Source organism: Coloeus monedula, assembly GCF_965178545.1.
Source record: "Coloeus monedula genome assembly, chromosome: 2".
In the NCBI taxonomy this organism is placed as follows: domain Eukaryota; kingdom Metazoa; phylum Chordata; class Aves; order Passeriformes; family Corvidae; genus Coloeus; species Coloeus monedula.
In genome coordinates this window covers 26,445,800-26,469,869 of record NC_138782.1, presented here as the reverse complement: position 1 = coordinate 26,469,869, position 24,070 = coordinate 26,445,800, and the positions used below count along the sequence as shown (strand labels likewise).

At 39.2% G+C, this 24,070-nt stretch overlaps 1 protein-coding gene across 3 annotated transcripts in view; it reads right to left on the bottom strand.

The window, feature by feature from the left end:
* The window catches only part of UBR2 (ubiquitin protein ligase E3 component n-recognin 2), a 55,631-nt gene extending 33,098 nt beyond the window's left edge, over positions 1–22,533 (bottom strand). Inside the window, exons 1-11 of one of the 3 annotated variants that reach the window (XM_082301136.1) lie at positions 22,385–22,533; positions 16,959–17,218; positions 14,444–14,522; positions 12,900–13,013; positions 9,995–10,122; positions 9,638–9,776; positions 7,878–7,940; positions 6,501–6,621; positions 3,766–3,873; positions 2,141–2,229; positions 1,371–1,469 (exon numbers count right to left, since the gene is read on the bottom strand). In XM_082301136.1, the coding sequence (XP_082157262.1) occupies positions 1,371–1,469; positions 2,141–2,229; positions 3,766–3,873; positions 6,501–6,621; positions 7,878–7,940; positions 9,638–9,776; positions 9,995–10,122; positions 12,900–13,013; positions 14,444–14,522; positions 16,959–17,218; positions 22,385–22,462 (1,278 nt within the window). In that variant the 5' untranslated portion in view covers positions 22,463–22,533. Of the gene's footprint in view, positions 1–1,197; positions 1,297–1,370; positions 1,470–2,140; positions 2,230–3,765; positions 3,874–6,500; positions 6,622–7,877; positions 7,941–9,637; positions 9,777–9,994; positions 10,123–12,899; positions 13,014–14,443; positions 14,523–16,958; positions 17,219–22,384 lie in introns of those variants that run through there. The other 2 variants (XM_082301135.1, XM_082301137.1) reach the window with 2 other exon arrangements.
* Between the last annotated feature and the right edge of the window lie 1,537 nt (positions 22,534–24,070).

Below are 24,070 nucleotides of genomic sequence, written 5' to 3'. Positions count from 1 at the left end.
ATCATAATTACTTTCATGTCGTCAGTCTATTCTATCCTTCCGCAAAACTGTCGAAATACATTTGCTTTGGTTCTTTTCAATGCTTTCAAAATAGAACACACATAAAAGGGGCACTGCAATTATTCTGCCCTGGTAAATGTTTGAAATTACTTTTTTTGTAAGTATGTATTGATACACGTATTATACCACCCCATCTGCCAAAGGGAAAAATATCATAACCATCTGAATAATATTAGTTGTTTAAGTCTAACTGTAAGTCTGAATATTGGCAACATTCTTATTGAAAGCATCAAAATTAAAAGAAGCAACACAATATTGTCCTGAACCATGGGAACAACATCATGAGTTCCTGTTGAATTTCCATGAACATCCATCCCTAGGAAACTGAAGAAGTTTGCTCAGTATTGTGATTGCCATGCTACTATTGAATTTTAGAGCTCAATTAAGCTTATTAAATATGGGAGGATTCAGAAGCATTCATTTTTTAAACAATTCTGGGTACAAAAACCAGACTTTTATTCCAGTACAGGTCCAAATTTTAATTTGTCTAGTTCATAATACAAGCAAAGACAGATTTAAATGGAGACTGGAACAAAAAAAAGAGTTTCCCAAACAAGCTGGTGAAAGATCAGCAGATTTAGTGAGCTGTGAGAAGTCACAGTGCTTGTAAGCACTGAAACAAAAATTAACTGGAAAACTGAAAGAAGGCATTGTCTTGAGACTCAAAGTACCAAAGGAAGTAGGGAGTATCATGAGACAATTCTTGCTTGCACTTGTGTTGACTGGAAAATGAACATGAAGCAGATCACTTATAAACTGCACCAGAATGGCACTCTGAAACCATGATATGCAAACCATAATACAGATTTCTACAAACAGTAACTGCGGCTCAGTATGATGAGGAATTTAAATGTTATGTGTGTGTATATCTCTAAATAAATTTGAAAGCACCTTTCTTAAAAAGGTAAAAGAAAAATGTAAAAAGAAAAACCAGAAACACCCAGCCCACTCTGGGAAGCCAGACTGAAACTTCCCGATGTTGAATGCTTTAACTTCTAAACCCACAGCAAGGTATGCAAACAGTCTGACTGTTCTGCATTTGCATAGTAATGTTAAAGAAATCTGCAGCCTTGATTTATGAACCTTGAGAGGCTTTTAACAAATAAAGATTTCCTTTTTTGGTCTTTTAGTACTTACAAGAGAAGGCACTGTGAATATCTGTATCGAGAGGTCAGCAATTGAGAACTCTCTGTCGTGGTCATCTTTCATAAAATCACTCTGCAATCGCTCATAGTTCTATTAAGAAGGAGGCAAAAAAAGGCAAGGAGTGCCAACTATCAGTTTTTAAAAGAAAGACAGGCACTACTCACCAGAGTAGGTACAGTGAAGAGTTGGACAGACAGAGCAGCCACCGATACTGCCCGTTCGTGATCATCCTCCATATAATCTCTCTGCAACTGCCGGTAATTCTAAACAACAAGGGGAAATTCACCTCTAATCCACACTGACCTGATTTTTTAACTTAAATGTCTGCTCTGGGAAACTTTAATGCCATGAAAAAGGGAAGAGTAGCTCTAATGGATTATTATATGGATATTTTGTACAAAGAACATGACAACTTAATCTGCTCACATGTGAGATCTACTCACCCTCATTTTCACAATAAAGGCTAGTATTTTATTTTCTACTTGAGAAAGTTATTTGTCTGCAGCAGTGAGCAGAATTCTGCAGTGCTGATTTAAAGTACTTCAAATACAAGTTACTGCAGAAATACTAATCAGCATAACTGAATTTCAGCACTGTTTCTGAGCAGTGCTGTAACAGCTTACACCTCAACAATGAGCAGCGATTAGCTCTTAAGAAGTGATAGCCTACATAGCTGATGGTGAAGACAAAAACATCCGAACTGAGTTAGTTCTGGGGCATCTGAAAGGTCATTCCCTTCCCAGGAGATGAGATGCCATTATAAGTAATATACTGAAGAGCAAAACAAGATTTTCAGCATTTCATTTCAAGTTTTCACTTCCATAAAAAGGAAAAAAAATTGAGTAACAGTTCATTTAAATCACTGTATGCTAACTAGACTCTCTTCACTAGACAGTTTTAGCATTTAAGGGCTCTTTGTAAGAAAGATACTTACTCTCGCAAAGCGGATAGCAAAAAGTTTCTTGTATTTCAAATCCATAAGTAGACTGCTCATGAATAACTGGTGATACACATTTCTAGCTCCTGTCAAGAAAAATGAATGAAATACTGCATGTCACTATTTTCTATCAACATATTATGGAAACATTTAGAAGGCTAAACTTCTACAGAATGAGGTAAATACGCATTTCAGAGTAGAAGCTGCTTTGATTAAGTCTGTCAGGTGGTAGCAAAGGATGAAGAATACATAAACCAAAATTCTTCAAGAGGCATTATTACTCCTGTGTAAGATAATACTGTTGAATGGGAATGTATATCACCAAATATAAGGGAAGTCAGCAAAACAAGAACAGAACTCTGTTCATCCTCAGGATAAACAGGGGATTTAGATAGCCCAGGGAAAAGAAGAGAACACTATTATGAGAACACCATTATGAGAAGTCTTGGGAACGGCAACAAATTTTCCTAGTTATGAACATCTCCATAAATAATCAGCTTAGCTATCTCTGAATTTCTAGTCTGTCTGAACAGCATCCCAGGAAGTATTATGAATACAAATGATATTCATCTCTATGTAGCTTGGAAACAAATGCACATATGCATCATTTCTTTCTGTGGGTCACTTTTAAGTCAAAAGCCATGACACTATTTCCTTACCGGAGAGGAACTATGGAATACAAGAAAAAGTAGAGAAATATTGCTGCTGAAATAGAAATGCAGAAGTTACTCCTTGCTTACATGAAAGACATTATCCTAACAAAACCTGTATTAAAAATGTTGCAATGCTCCACAAAAGCAGTACCTTTCAGATTACAAAATTTGCAGTGCTAAGACTCCATTCTCAAGATAAAGGTATTAGATAAACAAAACCTAAAATAATCATTGTCTCCATACTATATCCACTTTCCACCTTACTTCTTACTTATTTTACTGGTACTCCAAGAAGTTCCCCAGATAGATGTACTGCATCATTCCCTACCTGTCCTTTGTGCATCTCTTTCTTACACCTGGCCTTACACATCCTTTCAGGATATCAAATCAGACATGGAATCAATGAGGGAATAGAAATTAACTACCTCCCTTTCCTCAAAATTACAGCTTTTCTAGCTAATTCCATTACATCAAACAGCCTTTCAAAGTTTCAAGAGCGCTAAAACAACAGAACAGGGTTTTCACTGAATGTTCTCAGAGCACTTAAGAATACCTCATGAACACAAACACAAGTCGAAGCAAAAAGACTCTGCCTTATCCCTTACAAATAGTCTTTTTGGTAGGTATTAAATGGATGCTGAGATCCGATAAAGCAGACAAACCCCCAATTTTTCTATTGTTTACTCAATTCCCCTTAACTATCACGATCATTTGCATATTCAAGTCAGTCTTAATTTCAAACCACTTAGAAAAATTAGACCTAAAACCAATCCCATCTCCAAACAGTCTCTGTATGTTCTTGTCTTAAATGTACTTGGGAGTGTATCATGAAGTGAGAGATTATAACAAATTAGGCAAAATTATCCATAATACACCACAGTAAAAATGATCAAACATTAGCAGATACAGTAGAAGGAAAATTTAAGCATAGCATTCTTTAGCATTTTCCAGAACTTTGAGAAAACTCACCTTTCCACAGTTTAGAATCATAAAGCATCAGCTTATCTACAAGGGAAGAATTTTCACCATCTGGCCCTTCTTGCAAACCAACCTGACACAGTATTCGGCGAAGGCCATCTTAATGAAGAGAAATGGTGCAAGTTACTTACAGCTCAAACACAAATGTATGTTATTTTGACATACTGAAATTTTCATACAGCACAGAAGCCTCCACACTGCCCTCTTTTCCATGACAACTGAATAACAGCAGTTGTATTTTGCTGATACAAACACAAATATTTCATACCTTGCAAGTTTCACACTAGCCTTATGGAACACTAGGAACACAGTGAAAATTGCCAAACACAATGATTTGGTTTAAAGTTATCAAATAAAAATGTTGTTTAAAAATTCCCTAAAAATGCTGCTGATTTATTAAAATAAGAAAGTTAGGCAGCAGACTAATTTTCTAGGTTTTCTTTCTCCTATTTAGAGTCCTATCAAAAGGAAAATATAATTCATATGACATGACGTATATATTCATGTAGGAGCTTTTTGTTTTCACTTAGGAGCTGCTATCATTTTAAGGCTTCTCTGCATATTTTTTCTAATGGAAAGAAGCAATGATTGCAATGATAAGACCATGCTTGCAGACAAGCCTTCATCTGCAATAGAGCACAACCCAGACATGCTCCTATTAAGAATGTTCGACCTGGCTTTGCACTAGAGGTAATGCATATTCCCGGAGAACTATGTGACTTGCAGAGCCCTTATTTCCACACCCTGCTCGTGCACACCATACCGTGTACTGCATGTAACACAGCTGCACGTGGTGCAGTAACCATGCTGCATGTGGTTACCCTCTGTATGTCTGGTTAACACACACTCTGAGAACCCCTACAGCAGCTTGGGGTTATTCCTTTTTTGCCTTGCAGAGTTCAATTCCAACAACTGTTATGAAGGATAACAAATTAATGGCAACCACTGCATTGCTCAGCAATTGTCAAACAGACACTTATTCCTGAAGAAGTTACATTAGCTAGGAAGGACATAGTGGTCAAACTTCTGATGAAGTTCCATAGCGAGGTTTTTTCTTTTTTAATGACAAGCATTAATGACAAGTCATTCCTTTCACAGCAATCATCCAGCCTAACATCCAACCTAACTCTGGCACAGCAGAAGATCCCTCTACCTGTCACTCAGCCTTTGTTCAGGGACGTTTCAGTGTAACCACCGAAGCAGTGCACCTGTATTACCCCATGTTACAGATGAAGGGTAACAGACTGCTGAAAAGATTGAGCAGTTTAGTTGTTTGGGTGTGTTTGTTAAAAAGCTAAGGGAAACCAACTCTTTCAGAAGTGCATTTCACAAAACCAGACTCCAGAGTAGGAGACTGCATCCCAAGACATGGAAGGCAGCTCAGGTAAATGAGCACACTGGTCACAGACAAAGTGCATGTGTGCTGTTTACAGTCAAACATGGTTTTTGCCCTTCTGAATCATATAAAGAACTCAGCATTTAATGAGCCAAACTCTTCAGAACTTCAGAAACACTACACATACAACTCAGACAAAATTCAGTGCTTTCTTCTGTAATTTGAGACACCCTTAACATATTCAAGTTACTTTTTAAAACTGTCATTTAATGCTGAAAATTAATGACTGTGGCACCTGGCACAAATGCTATGGCACAAGACTGGGCTTCAAATGAGAATGACAATGCCTGCCCATATGTTTCACTGAAAGGAAAATTTACCACAGAAGGAAACTCTCCTCATAACTCCTTTCTATTAATACCTACTGTTTACCAGCAACACTGGCAAATAGTTGAACAAACTGCTACCATAACTTTTGTTGAAAACTTTGATTTACTTATCTTTAAAACTTAAACTACTTATGTTTCAAAAACAAGAACATGTTATAAAGACCTGGTGCCTGAAATCTTGGCTAGTTTTCCAGCTATCAGTCTAATAAAACATACAGTCCCTGAAGGAAGGTTGCACCTATGCAGAACATAGGTGCAATATGACAGCTGAGTGTGCTTTGTTAATACTTCTTGCTAATATTTCCAGATGAATAAAATACAAATTGCAAGGGGCTCTGTATCTACATTTCTCTGTATCAGCAGTTTGTCACTTTTCCTTTTATTTCCCATCATATCCTACATCTTCACAATCTCATGATTTACCAGGACAAAGAGGGAGCCAAGTCAAAACAAAAACCGAGATTCCCATAAAATCTGATACTGTGCATCTTGATTCCTTTGAAGAAACCTCTTTCAAAAAATCTGATTAAGACTTTGTCAGCTTCTGTACTTACCAAAACCTTCCACAATTCCTTGCATTTTCTCTGTTCTACTTAGCAAAAAATCTGAAGCAATCACTTTCATCATCATTCATCAAATTACTTCTGAATAATTTTGTTTTATCTAATCAGACAGGTTATTTTCAGCTTACTGCATACATTTAAAAAGAACTAGGGACTGAAAAAATAGCTTTTTGGCATACTGCATTTGACAGCGAGTCTCAGCTTCTGTTCAACAGCAACTAAACAGAAAAGACTATGTAAGACTGGTAGCACTTCCACATGCAAGTTAGAATTCAGAACAGCACTCCAGTAAGAGAAAATAGAATGAAGTCTGACAAGTTATTAATAGCTTTGCCTTATACATTACATATCTGAAATAAGTAGACAAAATTGCTTCAGAAAATCAGCTCCTCTCACAAATATTCTCTAACTTATCTCAAAAAGGTCAATTTTGCCCACCTGAATATCCAATAACACTGCCAAGCCAAGTTAGGAGCTTCAGACCAAAGCTCTGATGGGCAACAATAGATGAATGCATAACTTGTACTTTCAGTGGCTTTGTCTGACGACTGGTATTTCTCTTAAAAAGAAAAGGAAAAAGGAGGCAATGCATATTTAAGTGAGGACTGGCATATACTTCTATACAGAAATGCAGCATTTCTATGATCAAATTTGATAATTTATAATATTAATAAATAGTCTAATTACTATCACCTACATAGCAAACCCAAAAAAGTCTGAACTTTGTTTATCCTATTAATATTCAAAGGACTTTATTATGCAGTATCAACATATTTAGGTCAATCCATTTTCCACTCTTGCCCTGTTATCAATGCTTACACTGATCTGCAGCACTTTACTGATAACCAATCAACCCAAGACAGCCATGCATGTTTGTCCCTCTTGACATGCAGGTCACACAGCAGCCCCTCATGGAAACTGACTGTCCACAGACTATTTTCAAAAATACAAATTAAATACACAAAGTTAAAACAAGGAAGAATTTACCCTCATCTATGTGTTAGAAAGCATAATAATTAAATGTTACATATAAAAAGTCATTTGTTCTTTGCATGCATGGGCAGCAAGTTAAAAATATTGCACAACATTATCTTTAAAAATATGCTAATGTTTTCAAAATACCATGAATAGTTAAAAACCAGTAACTCTAGTTGCAGTTTGTTTTTCAATGGTTGCAGTATCATACATAAACAATTTATTTCATGTGATTAAGTACTGCACTGCAGCAGTAAAAGAGAAATTAAACAGAAAACATTATTCTCATGTTTTTACATGGAAGAATCTTGCAATATATAGATATTAATATATATACATAGATGCAAAATGAAACTATTTGCAGTTTCACACTTGGATTCAATCAGTAATAATCTCCATAACTGTTGTTGTGAAAGACATAAGCAACTTCACACTATGGGAAAAAAACTATAATAATTTAACTTCACTGATCTGAACTGGCATGTAATTCTAAAAAATTACATTTGAAGTTCCCAGACACATCTGTTTTATGAAGGAAAAAATTGTCTACAAACTTCTTTTTAGAAAATTATTTTGGGTGTCAGGTAGGTGTTCCCGATTTGGCCAAATTTAGAAATATAGTAAGAAAAAACGCAACAAAAGACCAACAACAACAAAAACCCCATAAACCAATATTTTGATATCTCTACTGCGCATATTGTAAATAGTATCACCAACACTTTGTATCATTAAAATATAGTGAGTCATTATGATAACAGTATCACAAACTGTGCAGCAAAGCCTCTTTTTGCTTAAGATGAGGCAAGTAAGCAGATAATACCCCTCACCACCACTACTTACCACTATTACTGATTTTGCCTGCTCACAGTACTGGAAGTCTCCATATCGAACGGACCTACGGCCCTGTAAATTCAGAAAGATGTAACATTACCACCAGCTCCTAAACAAGAAGTCCTGATTCTGTGTTTTACATTAGTATAAAAAACACAGTAAAAGCTTCAGATGCATGCTAACTACTCTGCCTTTCATGCTGTTTTCACTATTTAAAGTACTGTGTATAGTTACATACTGGGATTTCCCAAATGCACCGTGTACTTTTTAAAAGAAGATAAAATTGCATCATATATTTAGTTACCTGTTACATTAAATTTTCTGTGTATAACATTGTTCTTAAGATGTAACTACACTGCTTTTATTGAAATACTGAAAACATTAGTACAAAGGCATTAATCATTAGTTTTGATATAACTTGAAGATATTTCAGATATTTCAGTGCCTTTTAAAAAGCAGATATTAAAGTTAATTGGTCTTTTAAACATACAGTTGAAGCACTTGTTTTATTCCAAAAGGAAGGATTTCAGTCTTTCTGTACTGTTAATCCATACATCAAAATAGATAGTTGATTGAATTTATAGTATAATACAGACAGGAAAACTCACTGTTAATTTAGATCTGATGCCAAATCACTGCTTCAGGCATAACATTTCTTTCATGTACACGCTCATGTATATATGCATTCATGTATGTATTTAAAAATAGAAGGATCAACAGTAGGGAAACATCTGAGTGTATCCTACAGTACACAGCATGTGCTCACATCACCTCATATTCAGGGATCAGAAGTGAATCTTTTGGTTACTGGCATCACAAAAAATAGAGCAGTGATAATGCAAAACCATAATGTAGTTCAGTGTTAAGTAATATGAAGTGGTTATATTTCCTGCTCCACTGACCACCTTGAAGTACTTTAACCACCCAAAATGACATTCCCAATGCCATTTTGGAAGAGATTTCCTTCCCACACCACCCCCCCAAAAAAAGGCATGAGCCAATAAGCCAAGTAAAAAAGACACTCATTTTTCATGTCAACTGCTTACAGGTTCATTGCAAAGATAACAAGGTGCAGTTGCCCAATGAAGTGTCACTTTCTTCAAAAAAATGCACAGGAGCCACAATACAAACACAGCTGACAGAGTGCTTCTGAAACTGAAATACTAGTTACAATTACATTCAGCATATAGTGATTCTGAGCTCACTGCTCTTCCAAAAAACTGTGTGAAATGCTTTTACCTCTTCCTGCCATTATAATCTGACACTTATGAAAAAGAAAATTAATTAAATTTTTAAGAAAAACACAAACCATGAATAGTTCCATGAGCACCAAAACAAAAGCAGTCAGTTATGGATTTTATCCCTCACACTTTACTGGTGTTACCCTGAGAAGCATTTCCTATGTTTGGAGCACATTTAGGTGCTCTTTCAATGCCAGCTCCCTGGTTCAGTAAGAAAAGGGCCAAAGCTACTGCCTGTCCTAGACAGAGGAGTAAGAAACACCTTGGTATTTACACTTACAAGACTTACTGGAATACATTTACATTGAAACATATATTCAGTATCAGGTCTGGTTTGGACTAGCCAAATAGTATTTAGGCACTAGGACATTTAGTATTTAGTATTAAGACATTCTAGGGTGGTGTGACACACAGGACTCACAGATTCACATTAACCACATGCTTTGGGAAAACAGACTAAAGTAAGTATAGTCATGAAACAAACATTAGGTCAAGGTAATTAAAAGTTCTAACAATTCATTCACTTACATCTCTATCTACTGTTGTTGCAAAACCAATGGCTTCCTTCTGTGTGCAGTTGACAGCCTTCTGAAGAGTATAAATAACTTGCTCATAGGTATGGACTTCATCATTAAACAGCATGCAGTAGTAAGTGTCACTCTTCTCACTTCAAAGCAAGGATTAAATTTATGTCATTCGAAGCAATGTTAAAAGCAAAAGCAAAGTAAAAAATATGAGAAATACAAATCTATTGCAATTATTGTATACAAAAATATTTCTGACAATTTTAGGAAAGGAAGAAAAGATTCTTAAAATCAGAACTTGCATTTTCAACTGCAAACATATGTAAGCCTTTAAAAGGCAGAAGACAAATATTATACTTACATCATTTCTAGTCCAGGCAATTCATTTTCCTTTTCCCATGTTAATATATCTACTGCGTATTTAAATGTGATGGCAAAAATATTATAAGCTCTTGCTACCATATCTTCTGGTAAGTGCACAAGAGGATCCTGGGAAGTAAATATAAATAGCAAATGAGAAATTAAATGACATTCAAAACAACCTGTCAAATTTGCACCTCTCCTTATCAAAGATGATGTAAGCATCTTTAATGAGGTCTTTCTTTAAATGACTTTTCAGTTGAAAGGAACAGTCAATAATCATCCTGTTTTCTTCTTCCAGTTCTACACTGACAGTCACCAAAGCTCTAATCTAACATTCAGTACCTGAATGTTAACTTGCCTCTGATCACCCATTTACATTTTCACACATTCTTCCATTCTCACTCCCCTTGTTCTCACTCCTGCACACCTTTTAAGATAGATCTTTGATAGAACTTTTAACCTCTGCTGTATTAAAATCTGCTTCTTCTGCTATGCCTTCAAAACCATAACTTCAAATCCCTGTATCTTTTGTTCCACTTATCAATATTAGTAAACTGCAGAATACAAATGACCATGCATCTCTCGTCCTGTTTTATATGCAGCATGCATTAAAAGGCATAAGTCTTATCTATCCAAGCTTATACAACATGCAGCACACTGGCATCATGATTTATGATGCACGTCTCTCCTATGCTGTGCTATATAAATAATTAACTGCTGAAATGTAAATAGGTGTTTCATAATGATCTGTCCACATCTCAGTCTTGCTCACAGAGAGCTGCTGCCCTTTTGTCTGTGGTCCATGCACCCATTTGTGCCCATTCTGTGCTCTCTGTTTGACAACTGCAACAGCCCCTACAAACTCTTCCTGCTCTCTGTGCCAGAGCAGAACGGAGGCTGCTGCAGTGTGGGAATGGGAATGAGGAGGGGGAGGAAGAGGAGAGCTGCCTCAGTCTGCCAAGTTGAATGGACTACTTTTTGGAGCGGCAAATGAGAACCACTGGCACCTCTGAATAAGATACTGCAGGTACCACTGCCATTTCTCTCCAGTCCATTTCAAGGATTGTGAATAGAAAACATTATAAACCTCTTATTTCTTAAGGAAGCTGTCTTTTACTATATCAAAATTTTGAGAACAATTAGTTCCTCTTCTACAAACCTGGAAAGGGAATACTGCATGGCCTGCAGGTCACCTGGACATACACTATACACTGGGTCACTGACTCGATTCATCATTTGATATTCTGAAGTATGTGTAATGGTTAGCCAATTAAAATATTTAACAGTGGCCCAATTTCTGGTTTAGGATTACCTAACACTAAATTTTGTGTTTCACTACAGCTTAGGTTGTATAAAAATGGCCACAATAATCTTTTCTCAACTTAACTCTCCATCATCTACAGGAGGCTTTTGACAGTCAGCAATTCACCTGTACTAGTAAAGTTTATCCCTTACACCCCACGACTCTTTGGAAGCTTTACAAAAGTGGTAACAACTGCATTTCTCTTTTTATTTTTCCTTTCATTTAAAAGTTACCCAGGGTACGGAGAACTATCAGCCACCAAAAGCAAAGGCAAACCATAAGTAGTAGCTCTCCCTCCATTCCCAGCACTTTCAACAAAGACACATACCTGGGCAAGGCAGAAAACAGGCTCCAATAATGCTCAACAAATCATCCTTAATCTGCCTCGAATGCAACACTGCGTAAGAGACCTCAATCTCCATGGTTTATGGGGAATAAACACAAAGCCTGCCCAGAACCTTGATTTCTCTGTCAGGCACACTCGCTGTGTGAGTGTCTTTGGGCACAGAAGTAGCAGGCCACTCAAGATTTCACGAGAGTTTCCTAAGGCTGCTGACTAATGTAAACTGGCATGTAGACCAAGTGGTGAGTCCAGCAGCACTGCTAGAGTCTTTGGGCTGAGAGAGTGAGAACAGATTTTAGAAGGACCATTGTCACTGAAAGTACCATTACCGTTGCTTCTAAAACCGTCAGATCAGCAAAATTACTACAAAAGCTCCCCTTATATTTTCCCTTTTAAAAAATTTCACAGAAGTTATACTATGTAAGGACAGATGTGAGTGGCTAGGTCAGAAGCCCAGTTAGCCACAGTCATTCCAGAGATGTAATAACAGGTAAGAAGAGTATAAGCAGAAGAGAGAATGTTTCTCTAGTCCCCAGTAACTTAAGACACTAACACTTCCCACATCAAAAATGGTTCCTACAATTTTAAATGGCTATTGGTAATTTTTCCCTCCACAACCAGATTAAATTTGGTTTTGAACATATGTAAAGTTTTAACAACAATAGCGTTTTGCAGTGGTTAGTCCAAGAGCTTGAGTTCCTCCTGTACGATGTGGCATGTCTTCTTGCATTTAATACGTCCAAGTTGTCATGCTATGATTCTGTGGTGAAGATGTGTTCTCTATTTTCCCTCTTCATACCAAACAAGCTTTTAGAGACCTCTTCCTGTGACAGCAAGGTATTTTGATTTTTTAAAATCTGTGCACTTTACTTTGGTAAGAATCAGAATATTTGTTGCACAGACAGCTGAATTTGGCTTCTTGGTGCACATGATTACATACAGGTTTTTCTTTCTGCATGTGGCAGAATCCCTTGACCTCTGAGAATATGCAGAAAAACAATGAAACAGAACTACAGCTGCAGAGGTGACCAAGAACATACAAAATGAAGCCTTTAAGCAGAAAATAAAATTCCAGGGAACTTCTTAAGACACTGATTTTTGTCTAACACTGTGGTTCAAATATTACTATTGAAGTTGCTACGGCCTCTCATGCAGAGTACACAAGACTAAAAATAACCTCATGTGAATGATTTATATATACACACATATATACACAGTTAACAGTGTTTTGAAACATGATGCCTCAACTGTAATTACCTCTTCTTCTGCAGTTTCTGAAGTGTTAAGTTCATGCTTTTGACAGTAAGGACCTTCCTTCCAAGCTTCTGTATCACCACAGTCACAGAAACCTCCTCCACTTGATGTTGTCATCTAAAATTATTTAAAAACAAAGCAGTTCATGTGAATATGCATATACATATATGCACATTAAAAAATTAGTAGTCACAGCTATACTACAAAAGCACGATCACAACACCTGATAGCTTTAGACAGCACCCAATTAAAATAACAGTGAAACCATGTCTACTATCACGACAACTGGAAGCTTGTCTACCTCCTCAGTGTGAAAGAAAAAGAAAAAACCCTAAACAAAACATCCTCAAACACCTCCATTCTGCCCCACATGAAGGCTCTGGGCTTTTCCTGGTTTTCAGATTTTCTGAATCTATTACTTGCCATGGCATCTGTACTATGCCCAGTTCTCACATTTTTAATCTGAACAAAGCTAAATCATTTCACGTGGCATACAGTGAGTAAAAGATGTGCTTTATGACAAAATGAATTGAGAGACGTAAATTTTTCACATAGGTAAGCACAGAAAAAAAGCATTGGAAAATTTTAATGATATATTTACACTGTTAAAATAAAATTTATTTTAAAGACCACCTCAAGCTAATAAGTGTAATAATACTCTTTTTGAATCACAACTATTAACTGATTCATAGAAGAATTCTTCTTTCACCTCTTTTTGGCATACTTGATATACTCTATACATACAGGCACATCTTACAGTATCAACTAAACAAGACGGACATTTGAAAGAACATTTGCTTACACTTTTGGATGTTAACTAGATCTGTTAATTCATTAGGCTTGAAAAGTAAAAACCTACATCCAAGAAGTAAGCTGATATCAGCAAACCTGGCTGGGTTTCTTGATGCAAGTTGTTGTGCTTGGAGTTTTTTCCTGAATCCTAGTGTTCAATGTAACCATGTAGTGAACAGATGTACATTAACAGCAGTGCAGTATTGTAATAAACAGATTTACAGAAAGGCTGCACTGGTAGTTTTCAATTAACTTCTTAGTTTAAAAACACACCAAGGCCTTCTTGGCTTTGTTTGCAGGGCTCTTTTAAACTAATCTGTACTACTAATACCAGTATATTACTAAAATAAGCAGCATTTACAGCTTTCTACTTTATGTTTAAGCTTTAAATAGAAGTGGCTTCTTAATAAAGGTTTTTCAATAGCTTTTAAAAACAGTCAAACACAAAAGTCAAAACAATTCAAAACCCAAGTTTAAAGCTGTAAAATTCATTAAAGGGCATGTGTTAAAAATAACATACATTTGTAAGCATAAGTCTTGCACATAAAATTTAATTGCTCAATATTTTAAAGTGCTAACTTCCAGAAATTACACTCAGATCAAAACACTGAGTTCACATAGGATTACTGCAGACATTCTTAACTTTGTGTTCATTCAGCTGTTGGAAATAATGTATACATTCTTACACTTGAAACTGTTTCACACACACACAAAGTCAGTACTAATATGTCATACACTCCTGCAGGACCACTAACCCTGTATCGGTGCTCTCTGTGAATGCTTCCAAGAAAGCATTCCATGCACAACACACAAGTTGGGTCAACTGCGCAGTCTCTGAGAACAGCAAAAACATAAAGAAAAAAAAAAAACATTAAACACTTGCTTTTGCCTTTAATTACACATTTTATAATAGGTAATTTTCAAATATCCCCAATATAAACCTTCTAACATATATATTACTCTGAAAGAGGAAAGGGATGGCTTTCAAAGAGGCGAAACAAATGAAATAGAAAAAAAATCTGTTATCACAAGAGAAGAGGCTGTAAAATATTGTGTAGTAGGTATATAGTAGGTAGTAGGCTTAGCTGGGTAATACAGACATTGCCTTCAAGAGGTGAGACAAGTATACAGGCAAGTAAACAGAAGAATCACATGACCCAGGACAGGCAAACAGTACAAACCCAAGAAAGTTCTCTCGAGTACAGTGTACCAGCACTAATGATCTCCAGCAATCAGAGAAGACATTTTTCACTGAATACTGGGAAGAAAGATCACACACAACAGACTGAATCAAACCTCTGCTTCCAAGCTCACTGAAGAGCTGCAAGAACACAATTTTCTCAACCAGGAGATCAGAGACCCTAATAAGGTCCTGTATACAAAGACTGCTGTATTAGAAGGAATATTTCTACTCAAATGGGCTAAACAAATTAGACAATTATGTATTATATTTAACTGTCTTCCTGAAAAACACTGAAAATACATGAACTTATGTAATGCAACTGACTTCAAGGCACCTCAAGATTAAGGGAGCCAGGCTTTGCAATGTAAAAATAAATAGCAGGTGAATGTGTGTCTTATGATTATTACTAAAACCAGAATTCAGAGAAACAACTTATTTTGTTTAAAAGAAAACACTAGAGATCACATGAAATCATATTATCAAAAATTCTCCTAATTTCATTTAACCAAATAAATGATGGAAAGATCATCAGGCAACTATGACTTTCTATGCATGACTTACCATGCATATTTGTTTTCTCCAGAGAAGCCACTAAAGGTGAAAGTGTCAAAGGAAAATTATACAAAGCTCTACTGTCTTAGAATAGTTTATGTTCATGGCATTTTTTTTAATTAAGCAAAACAAACCAAACAAAAACAGTAACAAACAAACAAACCCCAAGCCACCACCGAACGCAACAATGTGCCTGATGTGCCTGCAGGATTTGGTAGATCAGTTCTACAATATTGAATGTTGGTTCTTCAGAGCTCTAAACTTGTGGCAGCGTACTTAAATTCAGTACTGCTTGTCAAGTAATTTCTTAAACAAGTAACTGTGCCTATACCTAGAGCAGATGCAGACCTCTAAGTGGCACAACTGCACAGACAATCCACTCCTTTTAAAGTGGACTTGGAAAATAATTCTTTGCTGTATTCCACAAAAGCTTAAATTAAACTCTCATTATTCTTCATTACGAGTTCTAAGTTAAAGAAAATTAACACACAACAAGAATCAAATGTTTCCTGATCAAAAAAAAAGAACAGAGGGACTCCATCCTTAGCATGTTAATGATCAAATACTGTTCATATGAAGCAATTAGAACATTGGGAATTCTGTAATTTTCTTCTAAACACACTTGCTTTTTCAAGACCAACAACTCAATATGTATCTAAAGTACCCACCAGTTTAATCTTATCCCTCTAATTATAAAGAAGTCTCAAAGCATTTTCAAACCCAAAGGCCAGTAAGGTATTATGTTTCTGGAAGAGGAGAGCACTAAAAAGAAAAATTCTTCCACAATCATTCTCTCCTTGTAAATGAGGGGATAGAAACCCAGATAAATAAACCCTTGAAATTAGAGAGACATTCTATCCCCACGTCACCTCACCAAGTGTTTCAGTGAGTGGTAGAAACCACACAAAATTAGAGGAATCTGTGACACAAACAAACTGCAAGCAGTTCAGAAAATAGAAGACAAAAATGAACCTACAGCTAGTAATACAACGGGCTTAAAACTGAAGATTTGTTTAAATACTTGTAATTGGTTAGGAACTTCCTGTTCTCTTTCAAAGTAAAAGTATTTTTAGAGAGATCTAGAGATAGAGAGGTAGGGGAAGAACTAGAAGCTTGTATGCTTGTTTAAGCATCTGATAGATAGGTTTAGCAGGTCACAGAAAGAGGTCTAAAATAAAGGAACAACAGTAACAGCTGATATTGAACATCCAAAATATACACACATGCCCACGTACTTCTGATTAATGCCCTTAAATCACTCTGACAGGTCACCCCAACTCCTTTCTTAATCTGGCATTCCTTTTGTACAGAAAACATTAGTTTACATGAATTAGTACATTATACTAATTAATATTTTCCCATTTAAACATCTGTATCGTGTTAATTTTCCCCTGATCCCACCTGTCATGAAAGACAGCAAGGTTACTTTAAAAATACATTTCAGCTATTAACTTTTCATTAGGACTATATTATTGCTGAAAAATGTTCCATGATTTAACAAATTATAAATACTTCACAATGTTAAGTTGATCTACCTGCAAGAATACGTAGGCTCCCCCACTTTAAAAACACGGCCACAGAGGTGGGAAGGTTTGTTTGCTTGCTCAAGCTTTGGAAAACCAAATGCAGGATCTTCACCACAAAGATACCATTCCACTGGTCCCAGCAAAACATGTTGTGCCAGCATGTCTTCTCTCTGAGGGGCAGGATTGGGACCCCTGCAGTAAATTTTTGGTACATAATAGGCCAGATGCTGGTATACTTCTTTCTGAAGGTCATTTGCTTGCAGCCATTTCTTTTATATTAGAAGAAACGAGAACACAAATTCTTCATTAATAAAAACACCAAACACAGTTCTATCCATTTAGATTATTTTATTTCTAAATGAAATACCTAAAATAGCATTGCAAAACTAGAAAGTCATGCTTCCTTCTAAGTGTTAAATCTAAATGATCACAAAAGACAGACATTAGGAAAGGAATAATTTGTTTCCCTGCTCACACATTTTATCCTTTTGACATAAAAAATTCTTCTCAAAACCACAAGATTTAAGAGAAGAATTCATTAAAATTTTCCTCCAGGATGAGTGACCAGTAAAATGCTGGCAGTGACTTTTAGGATATGGCCTAGATGTTGGTTGCATTGCTCTGGAGTGCAGACAAATGCTGCCAGCTTGGGACAGAGAGGATCAGCAGGAGCCTGGAGTTGGCAAGGAACAGAGACAAAAAGTACACGGAGAAAAGCAAACACAGCATTAGGTAACAGTCCCTTTCCAATTTAATTTCAACAAATCACCTGTGAAAATGAGAGAGTTTTGGTTTCTCCTGCTACCAAAATAACCCATCTAAATTACTATTTCAAGTGTGATGTTAGATCCATGAATTCTTGCAGAGGGTTTGTGTGGCAATGTTTTGGTAGCAAGGCAGCTACAGGCTGGCTTCTATTAAAGCTGCCAGAAGCTTCCCCCAGGTCCAAGAGAGCCAACACCAGATGGCTCCAAGATGGACCCACAGCTGGCCAAGGCTGAGCCCATCAGAAACAGCAGCAGCACTTCAGGGATAACAGATTTAAGGGGACAAAAAGAGAGCAATAGCAGATGGGAAATGTGAGTGAGAATATGGGAGAGTAAGAGCTCTGCAAACCCCAAAATCAGCGCACCAAGGAGGGGCAGGAGGTGCTCCAGACACCAGAACAGAGATCCCCCTGCAGCCCATGGAGGTTCAGAGGCATGAAGCGATCCACCTGCAGCCCGTGTGGGATCCCATGCCAGAGCAGCTGGATGCCCAAAAGAGGCTGTGACTCCACAGTAGGAAGCCAATGTCAGAGCTGGCTCCTGGTAGGACCTGTGGCCACATGGAGAGAGAAGCCCATGCTGGAGCCAGTTTGCTGGCAGGACTTGTGACACCACGGGGAACCCCCTCTGGAGCAGCCTGTTCCTGAAGGACTGCGCCCCTTGTGAGAGACCCCGGCTGGAGCAGTTCATGAAGAACTGCAGCCCATGGAAGGACTCACACTGGAGAAATTCATGGAGGGGTGTCTCCCGTGGGAGGGAGCCCACGCTGGAGCAGAGGAAGGATGTGAGGAGTCCTCCCCTTGAGGAGGAAGGAGTGCAGAGACAACATGTGAGGAACTGACCACAACCCCCATTCCCAAACCCCCTGTGCTGCTCAAGGGAGGAGGCAGGGAAAACATGAGTGAAATTGAGCCAGGGAAGAAGAGAAGGATGGGGGAAAGTGTTTTTAAGATTTGGTTTTCTCTGTCATTACCCTACTCTGATTTGATGGGTGATAAACTAAATAAATTTTTCCCCTAGTCGAGTCTGTTTTACCCATGACAGTAACTGCTGAGTGATCTCTCCTGCTCCTTATCTCTACCACAAGCCTTTTGTTGTATTTTCTCTCCCCTCTCCAGCTGAGGAGGGGAGTGAGAGAGCAGCTTTGGTGGGTACCTGGCACCCAGCCAAGGTCAACACACTACAATTATTTTAGTCAATCAATTGTAAAAAAACAATGCTGGCAGTTTTTAAAAGGCATCAAACTACTGAACTGCCCTAAGCCACTTAAAAACTCACAGCTTCTCCTAGGTTTTTTTTCTCCTGGTATATACACACAGAATAAAAAAAATCCTCTAGGACAACATTTGTTTTGTTTCTGCCTTGTGGATTACAAATTTAGAAAGATTTAAACTGTAAATTAAGACTGCAAGGTTTTTATAATAAATGAAAGCAAGCACATACTGCAAGTGTCCACTGATTAAATCCTGTGTTACATAAACAGCTTCAGCATGCCATTTCTCATTGTAAATGTGACAACCAGATACCCCCCGGCAACTTCTGGAAAAGAGTTCAGAATCACCCTAAAACTGTATATGAAAACCCAGAATTAATTATACCAAAATAAATGGATTTGGTGATCAAATGTTAGAGCTTGATTTACTCTGAATTATTTATAACTGACTCTAAAGAACTTATGTTCGAGCTAACACAGTTGTAGTAAGTTTCTTGGGATACAGACATTCAGAGTCAGCTGAGCATCTGTGCAGACTGGCTGCATTTTTGCCTTTTTTTTTTTAATATATTGTAGTAGTTTCACTTACTAGCTATGTTTTTCTAAAGTAGAACTTGATAGTTAAAAAAAACCCTAATTTGTCAGCATGCTTTCTTCACCTCTCTTTTCCTAAGTTTGACTTAGAATCATGATTGATCTGCTAAGTCTTTCTATATTCATCTAGCTTTGATGGTCAAAGCCCAGTTTTTTTCCAAGGAAGTCCAGGGAAAAAGGTTGCCAAAAAGCCATAGCCAAGAATCTAGTTCACAGATAATCTCATCATTCCCATCAGGATTCAGAGAATACCACAGAAATAAAAAATTTAGATGTATAGCTTTCATCAACAAGAATTGTATTTTTCCCACCAGTTTATTCATCTTTTCCTCTCCTTTCATCAGTTTTGCCAGATAGCTACTACTGCCAGGAACTGACCCAATCACAATGGCAGTGACTTAATCTTTTCCATGATTTCCATTTAAGAAGCTTGTTTTCACATTATTTTCTATGGCATATACTATGACATAATACTAGTTATTAAACTGCAGCATTTTTTCAGCAAAATATCTTTAACTTCAGTCTTTTAATTCAGCAGTGCATTACTAATTTCTGTCTAAAAAATACACAGTGCATACGAGCTACACTACAAGCTCAGACACATACCTAGGCAAAGAAAATTCTTGCTCCTGGAGTAAATGGCTTTCCCATCCCAAAAATCCTGGGAGTAGTTGTCTGAAAGTTAGGTGTGGCAACGATGAACGTCATCACACCTAAATCCGTTTGTGGAGCAGTTCTATACACATAACTGTGCATACAGTTTTGAAAATCAGATCCTGGATGAAATAATATCAGAAGGAAATCCAGGCTACTAGGACAAGGAAACAGATGTGACTAAGAGCTGCCAGGAAGGCAACTCACAGGTCTGTTAATAGAAATATATACATAGGTATACATATGTAGCACTGCCTTTCTAAATTGCTACCTGGGGAGCACTGAACTCCAGAAAAACTACTCAGAACTTTGGAATTTGTTCTTTAGCAAAAGCATTCTGCATTTAGGCAAGTTTTCAATTAGTATTTGTCTATCTTCTAACCTGAAATCACACACAAGAAAAGCCAATATTCTACTCTCCCAAGAGAGGTTTTTATCAAAAAGGGAAGTGTATTCCTCTTCACTTCCTCCCTCCTCACACTCACTCTCCTGTACCAACTTTAACTGCCCTGGGAAAAAAAAAAAATGTGCAAAGCATTGATCAAACGACACCTTACGTAAGTAAATACCTAATGGATCATCCGGGTTTCCATTAAATCCACATCTAAGTAAGAAATACCAGGAGAACAAAACGCAGAATACTAATAAGCCATAGAACAACTCACTTCCCTGTCTCAAAAGCTAAAAGGTACAATTTATGGCTTTTTTTTAGCTACACAAAAAAATAATTGCAATGTAGGCTCATGTTATGTAAAAGAGAACTTTTTTTTGCTATTTGTGTTCTTTGGAAGTTTATCATCAAGTTGTTGCCATGAGAAGCTGAAGCCCTAAGTGCTGCAACTATTGCTTTGGGATGGCATTTGTTTTGTTAATACTGGGTGATCAGCAAAGGAGGCAGAAAAACCACACTGTAGATTTGAATGATGGATTTCAGAATTGGAGCTTATGCAGGTGCTGACAGATAATAAAAATGAGTAGGAATTGACTACATTTAAGTTGGCACTTCTACCTCTAGCAAATTCCTAAATGCATTCCACTGGGTGCATGATTGCCTTGAGTTTACCTATGGTGTGACCCAAAAAAGCCATTTGCTACTCACACAGACAAGGTAATTTGGGCTCAATTTGAACTACTTTACAAATGTTTGATGGTATTATTTGGTTTGCTGTAGAGAGGAAGGAAGACTAATCCTGGAGCTAAACTAGCTAGGATATTGCTAAGTGTGCACATTTGCCCATCTAATCACACCTTTGTCTGCATTGAAGATATACAAGCATAATCTGAGGATAATCTGAATTACAGCATTCTTTCATTTTCATTTGGAAAGCAGCCAAGGTAATTCCCATTGAGACACAGATAGCTCTTCAAGGTTTTATCCTACAGATATGCACATGAGCAGTCTCAATACTTTTAACATATGCATCCAGTTCCTCAAATGCCCAAGTGTCTAAATGGACAAGCATTTATGCCAGAAAACAAAAGCTCCTCTGAAGACTTTACCCTCGAGACTACATTCCTCTTCCAACTACTCTTTATAAAAGCAGGAAAAGTATATAAACAGAAGTAGATCCCTTCAAACGTTACACTGATTTTTACTAATATTTCCTCTACAAATATCCCATTCTAATAATCCTAAGATTAACTACTGCAAGCTTTTGCCAGAACAGCATCTTAAATAGTGGGGAGGAAGGAAAAAATCCTGCAATGGCACTTCAACACTGTAAAGCATATGTGGGGTCAGACATCCACCCAAATTAATAGAGGGGGGGATGGCCTCAGGTCTAGGCGTGACTGCCGGCAGAGAGAGGCGAAAGGAGAGCAGAGGCGGGGGAACGTAACTTCAGGAAGCGGTTAAGGAAGGGGCGAGATGCCCGGCCGCCCCCGGCAGGGGATGGCCACGTCCAGGCGGCTTCCAGGGAGCCACCTGCGCCAGCCGGCACAACAGGAAAAGCTGGATGATCGCTGCCATGGATTTCGGCTGCTGCAACAGCGACGCTGGCGACAACAGCGGGCTCAGGGCACAGCGGGACGCCGCTGCCGGCCGGGGATGCCCTCAGAGCCAGCCCCGGCAGGGACACCCCCTCCCGGAGAGCCCGCTCGCCCCGCGGAGCGGCCTCGCCCCGGCCCCGGGAACGGCTCCCAAGGCCGGTGCCTCCCGCGGCCTCCGAGCCCCCCGCTCCCTCCCCACGCCGGGCCCGCCGCCTCACCACGGCGATCTCCTCAGCGGAGCACTCCAGCAGGCTCTTGTCAATGGCCTGCACCTCCGCCTCCAGGTCCGCCGCCATCTTCTCCCGCCCCCTGCCCCGCGCCGCCGAGGCCGAGGCCAGGACAGCCGAAACGGGGCCCGGGCGGCCACCCAGCCCGGGGGACACACACTTCCGCCCCGCCTCCCGCACGTCACCGGCTGCCGCGCCGCGTTCTGGGGGCTGCAGTCCTTCCCCGGCACTGCTCGGCCGGGACACGGCGCTCCGTGCCTGAGGCCGCGCTGCGGGACCTGCGGGGCCAGGCCGGCGGTCGGTACCCGCCCCCCGGCCGCCTCCGCGGGCCGTCTGCCCCTCTCGCCTCACAGAATCCCAGGATCATAGGACGGGTCAGGTTGGAAGGCACCACAGTGGCTCATCTGGTCCAACCTCCCTGCTCCAGCAGGGTCATCCCAGAGCACGTGGCACAGGATTGCATCCAGACTGTTCTTGAGTATCTCTAGTGAGGGAGACTTCACAATCTCTCTAAGCAATCTGTTCCAGTGCTCGGTCACTGCACCGTAAAGTTCTTTCTCATGTTCAGGTGGAACTTCTTTGCATCAGTTTCTACCCCTTTCCTCTTATCCTGTCGCTCAAAACCACTGAGAAGAGCCCAGCTCCATCCTCTTCACACCCTCCCTTCACATACTTACAGACATTGATGAGGTCCCCTCTCAGTTGTCTCTTCTTGAGGCTGAACAGGCCCAGCTCCCTCATAAGAGAGATCCCAAACTGAGTCTCTCAATTGCTGTTGCCCCTCCACTAGACCTGCCCCAGGAGCTCCACATCTCTCTAGTCCTGAGGAGCCCAGAACTTGACACAGCACTTCAGATGTGGCCTCACCAGTGCTGAACAGAGGGCCAGGATCACCTCCGTTGACCTGTTGGCAATGCCCTACCTAATGCACCCCAGGATTTTGTTGGCCACTTTGGCCACAAGGACACTGCTGGCTCATGGACAGCTTGTTAAACACCAGCACCACCAGCTTGTTGACTCCCAGCTTGTTGCCCACCAGTCTCCCCCAGTGCAAAGCAATATGTGGGACTGGGGGTACCTCCAGTGTGGCTGGCAAAGCTGGGTGTCCCCCTCAGCTGAAATGCTCTTGTCAACACTGCCAGTGGGCAGTGAGAGCTTCCTGGGAGGCTCCCACATCCCATGCAGGCGGAAAGAAAATAAGACGATAAATTATATGCACCGGGCAACTACGGCTTTAAGACAAATGTTACTAAATAGCAGAAGCTATAAATTCGGTTGCTCAGCTTCCAGAGGGCCACCCAAGCTGAGGCGTGGCTTGCTCACTCAAGTGGGGATGCAGGTCTGAGTCTCAAAAACAAGTCACCACCACCGAAGCCAGCAAACAATCATCCTCCATAACTCCATTTCAGCACACACAGGCTCAGCATCTTACGAGGCCTTTCTGAAAACCTGTTGTACCACTGCTGTACCCATGGGCTTGCCTTGCACCTCTGTAATTACAGCTGGGCCCAAACCAAGCAGACCTGTCTGGCCGTGCATGCAGCCATGGGGCACCTGAGTGTGCTGAGGTTTAAAAACACACCTTCCTTCACTTGCTGGCAACTTCTGCATAGACCTAAGCATCATGCACAAACTGAATACTATTTCTACCTTGCACCTCCTGTCAGCCTTCATGGC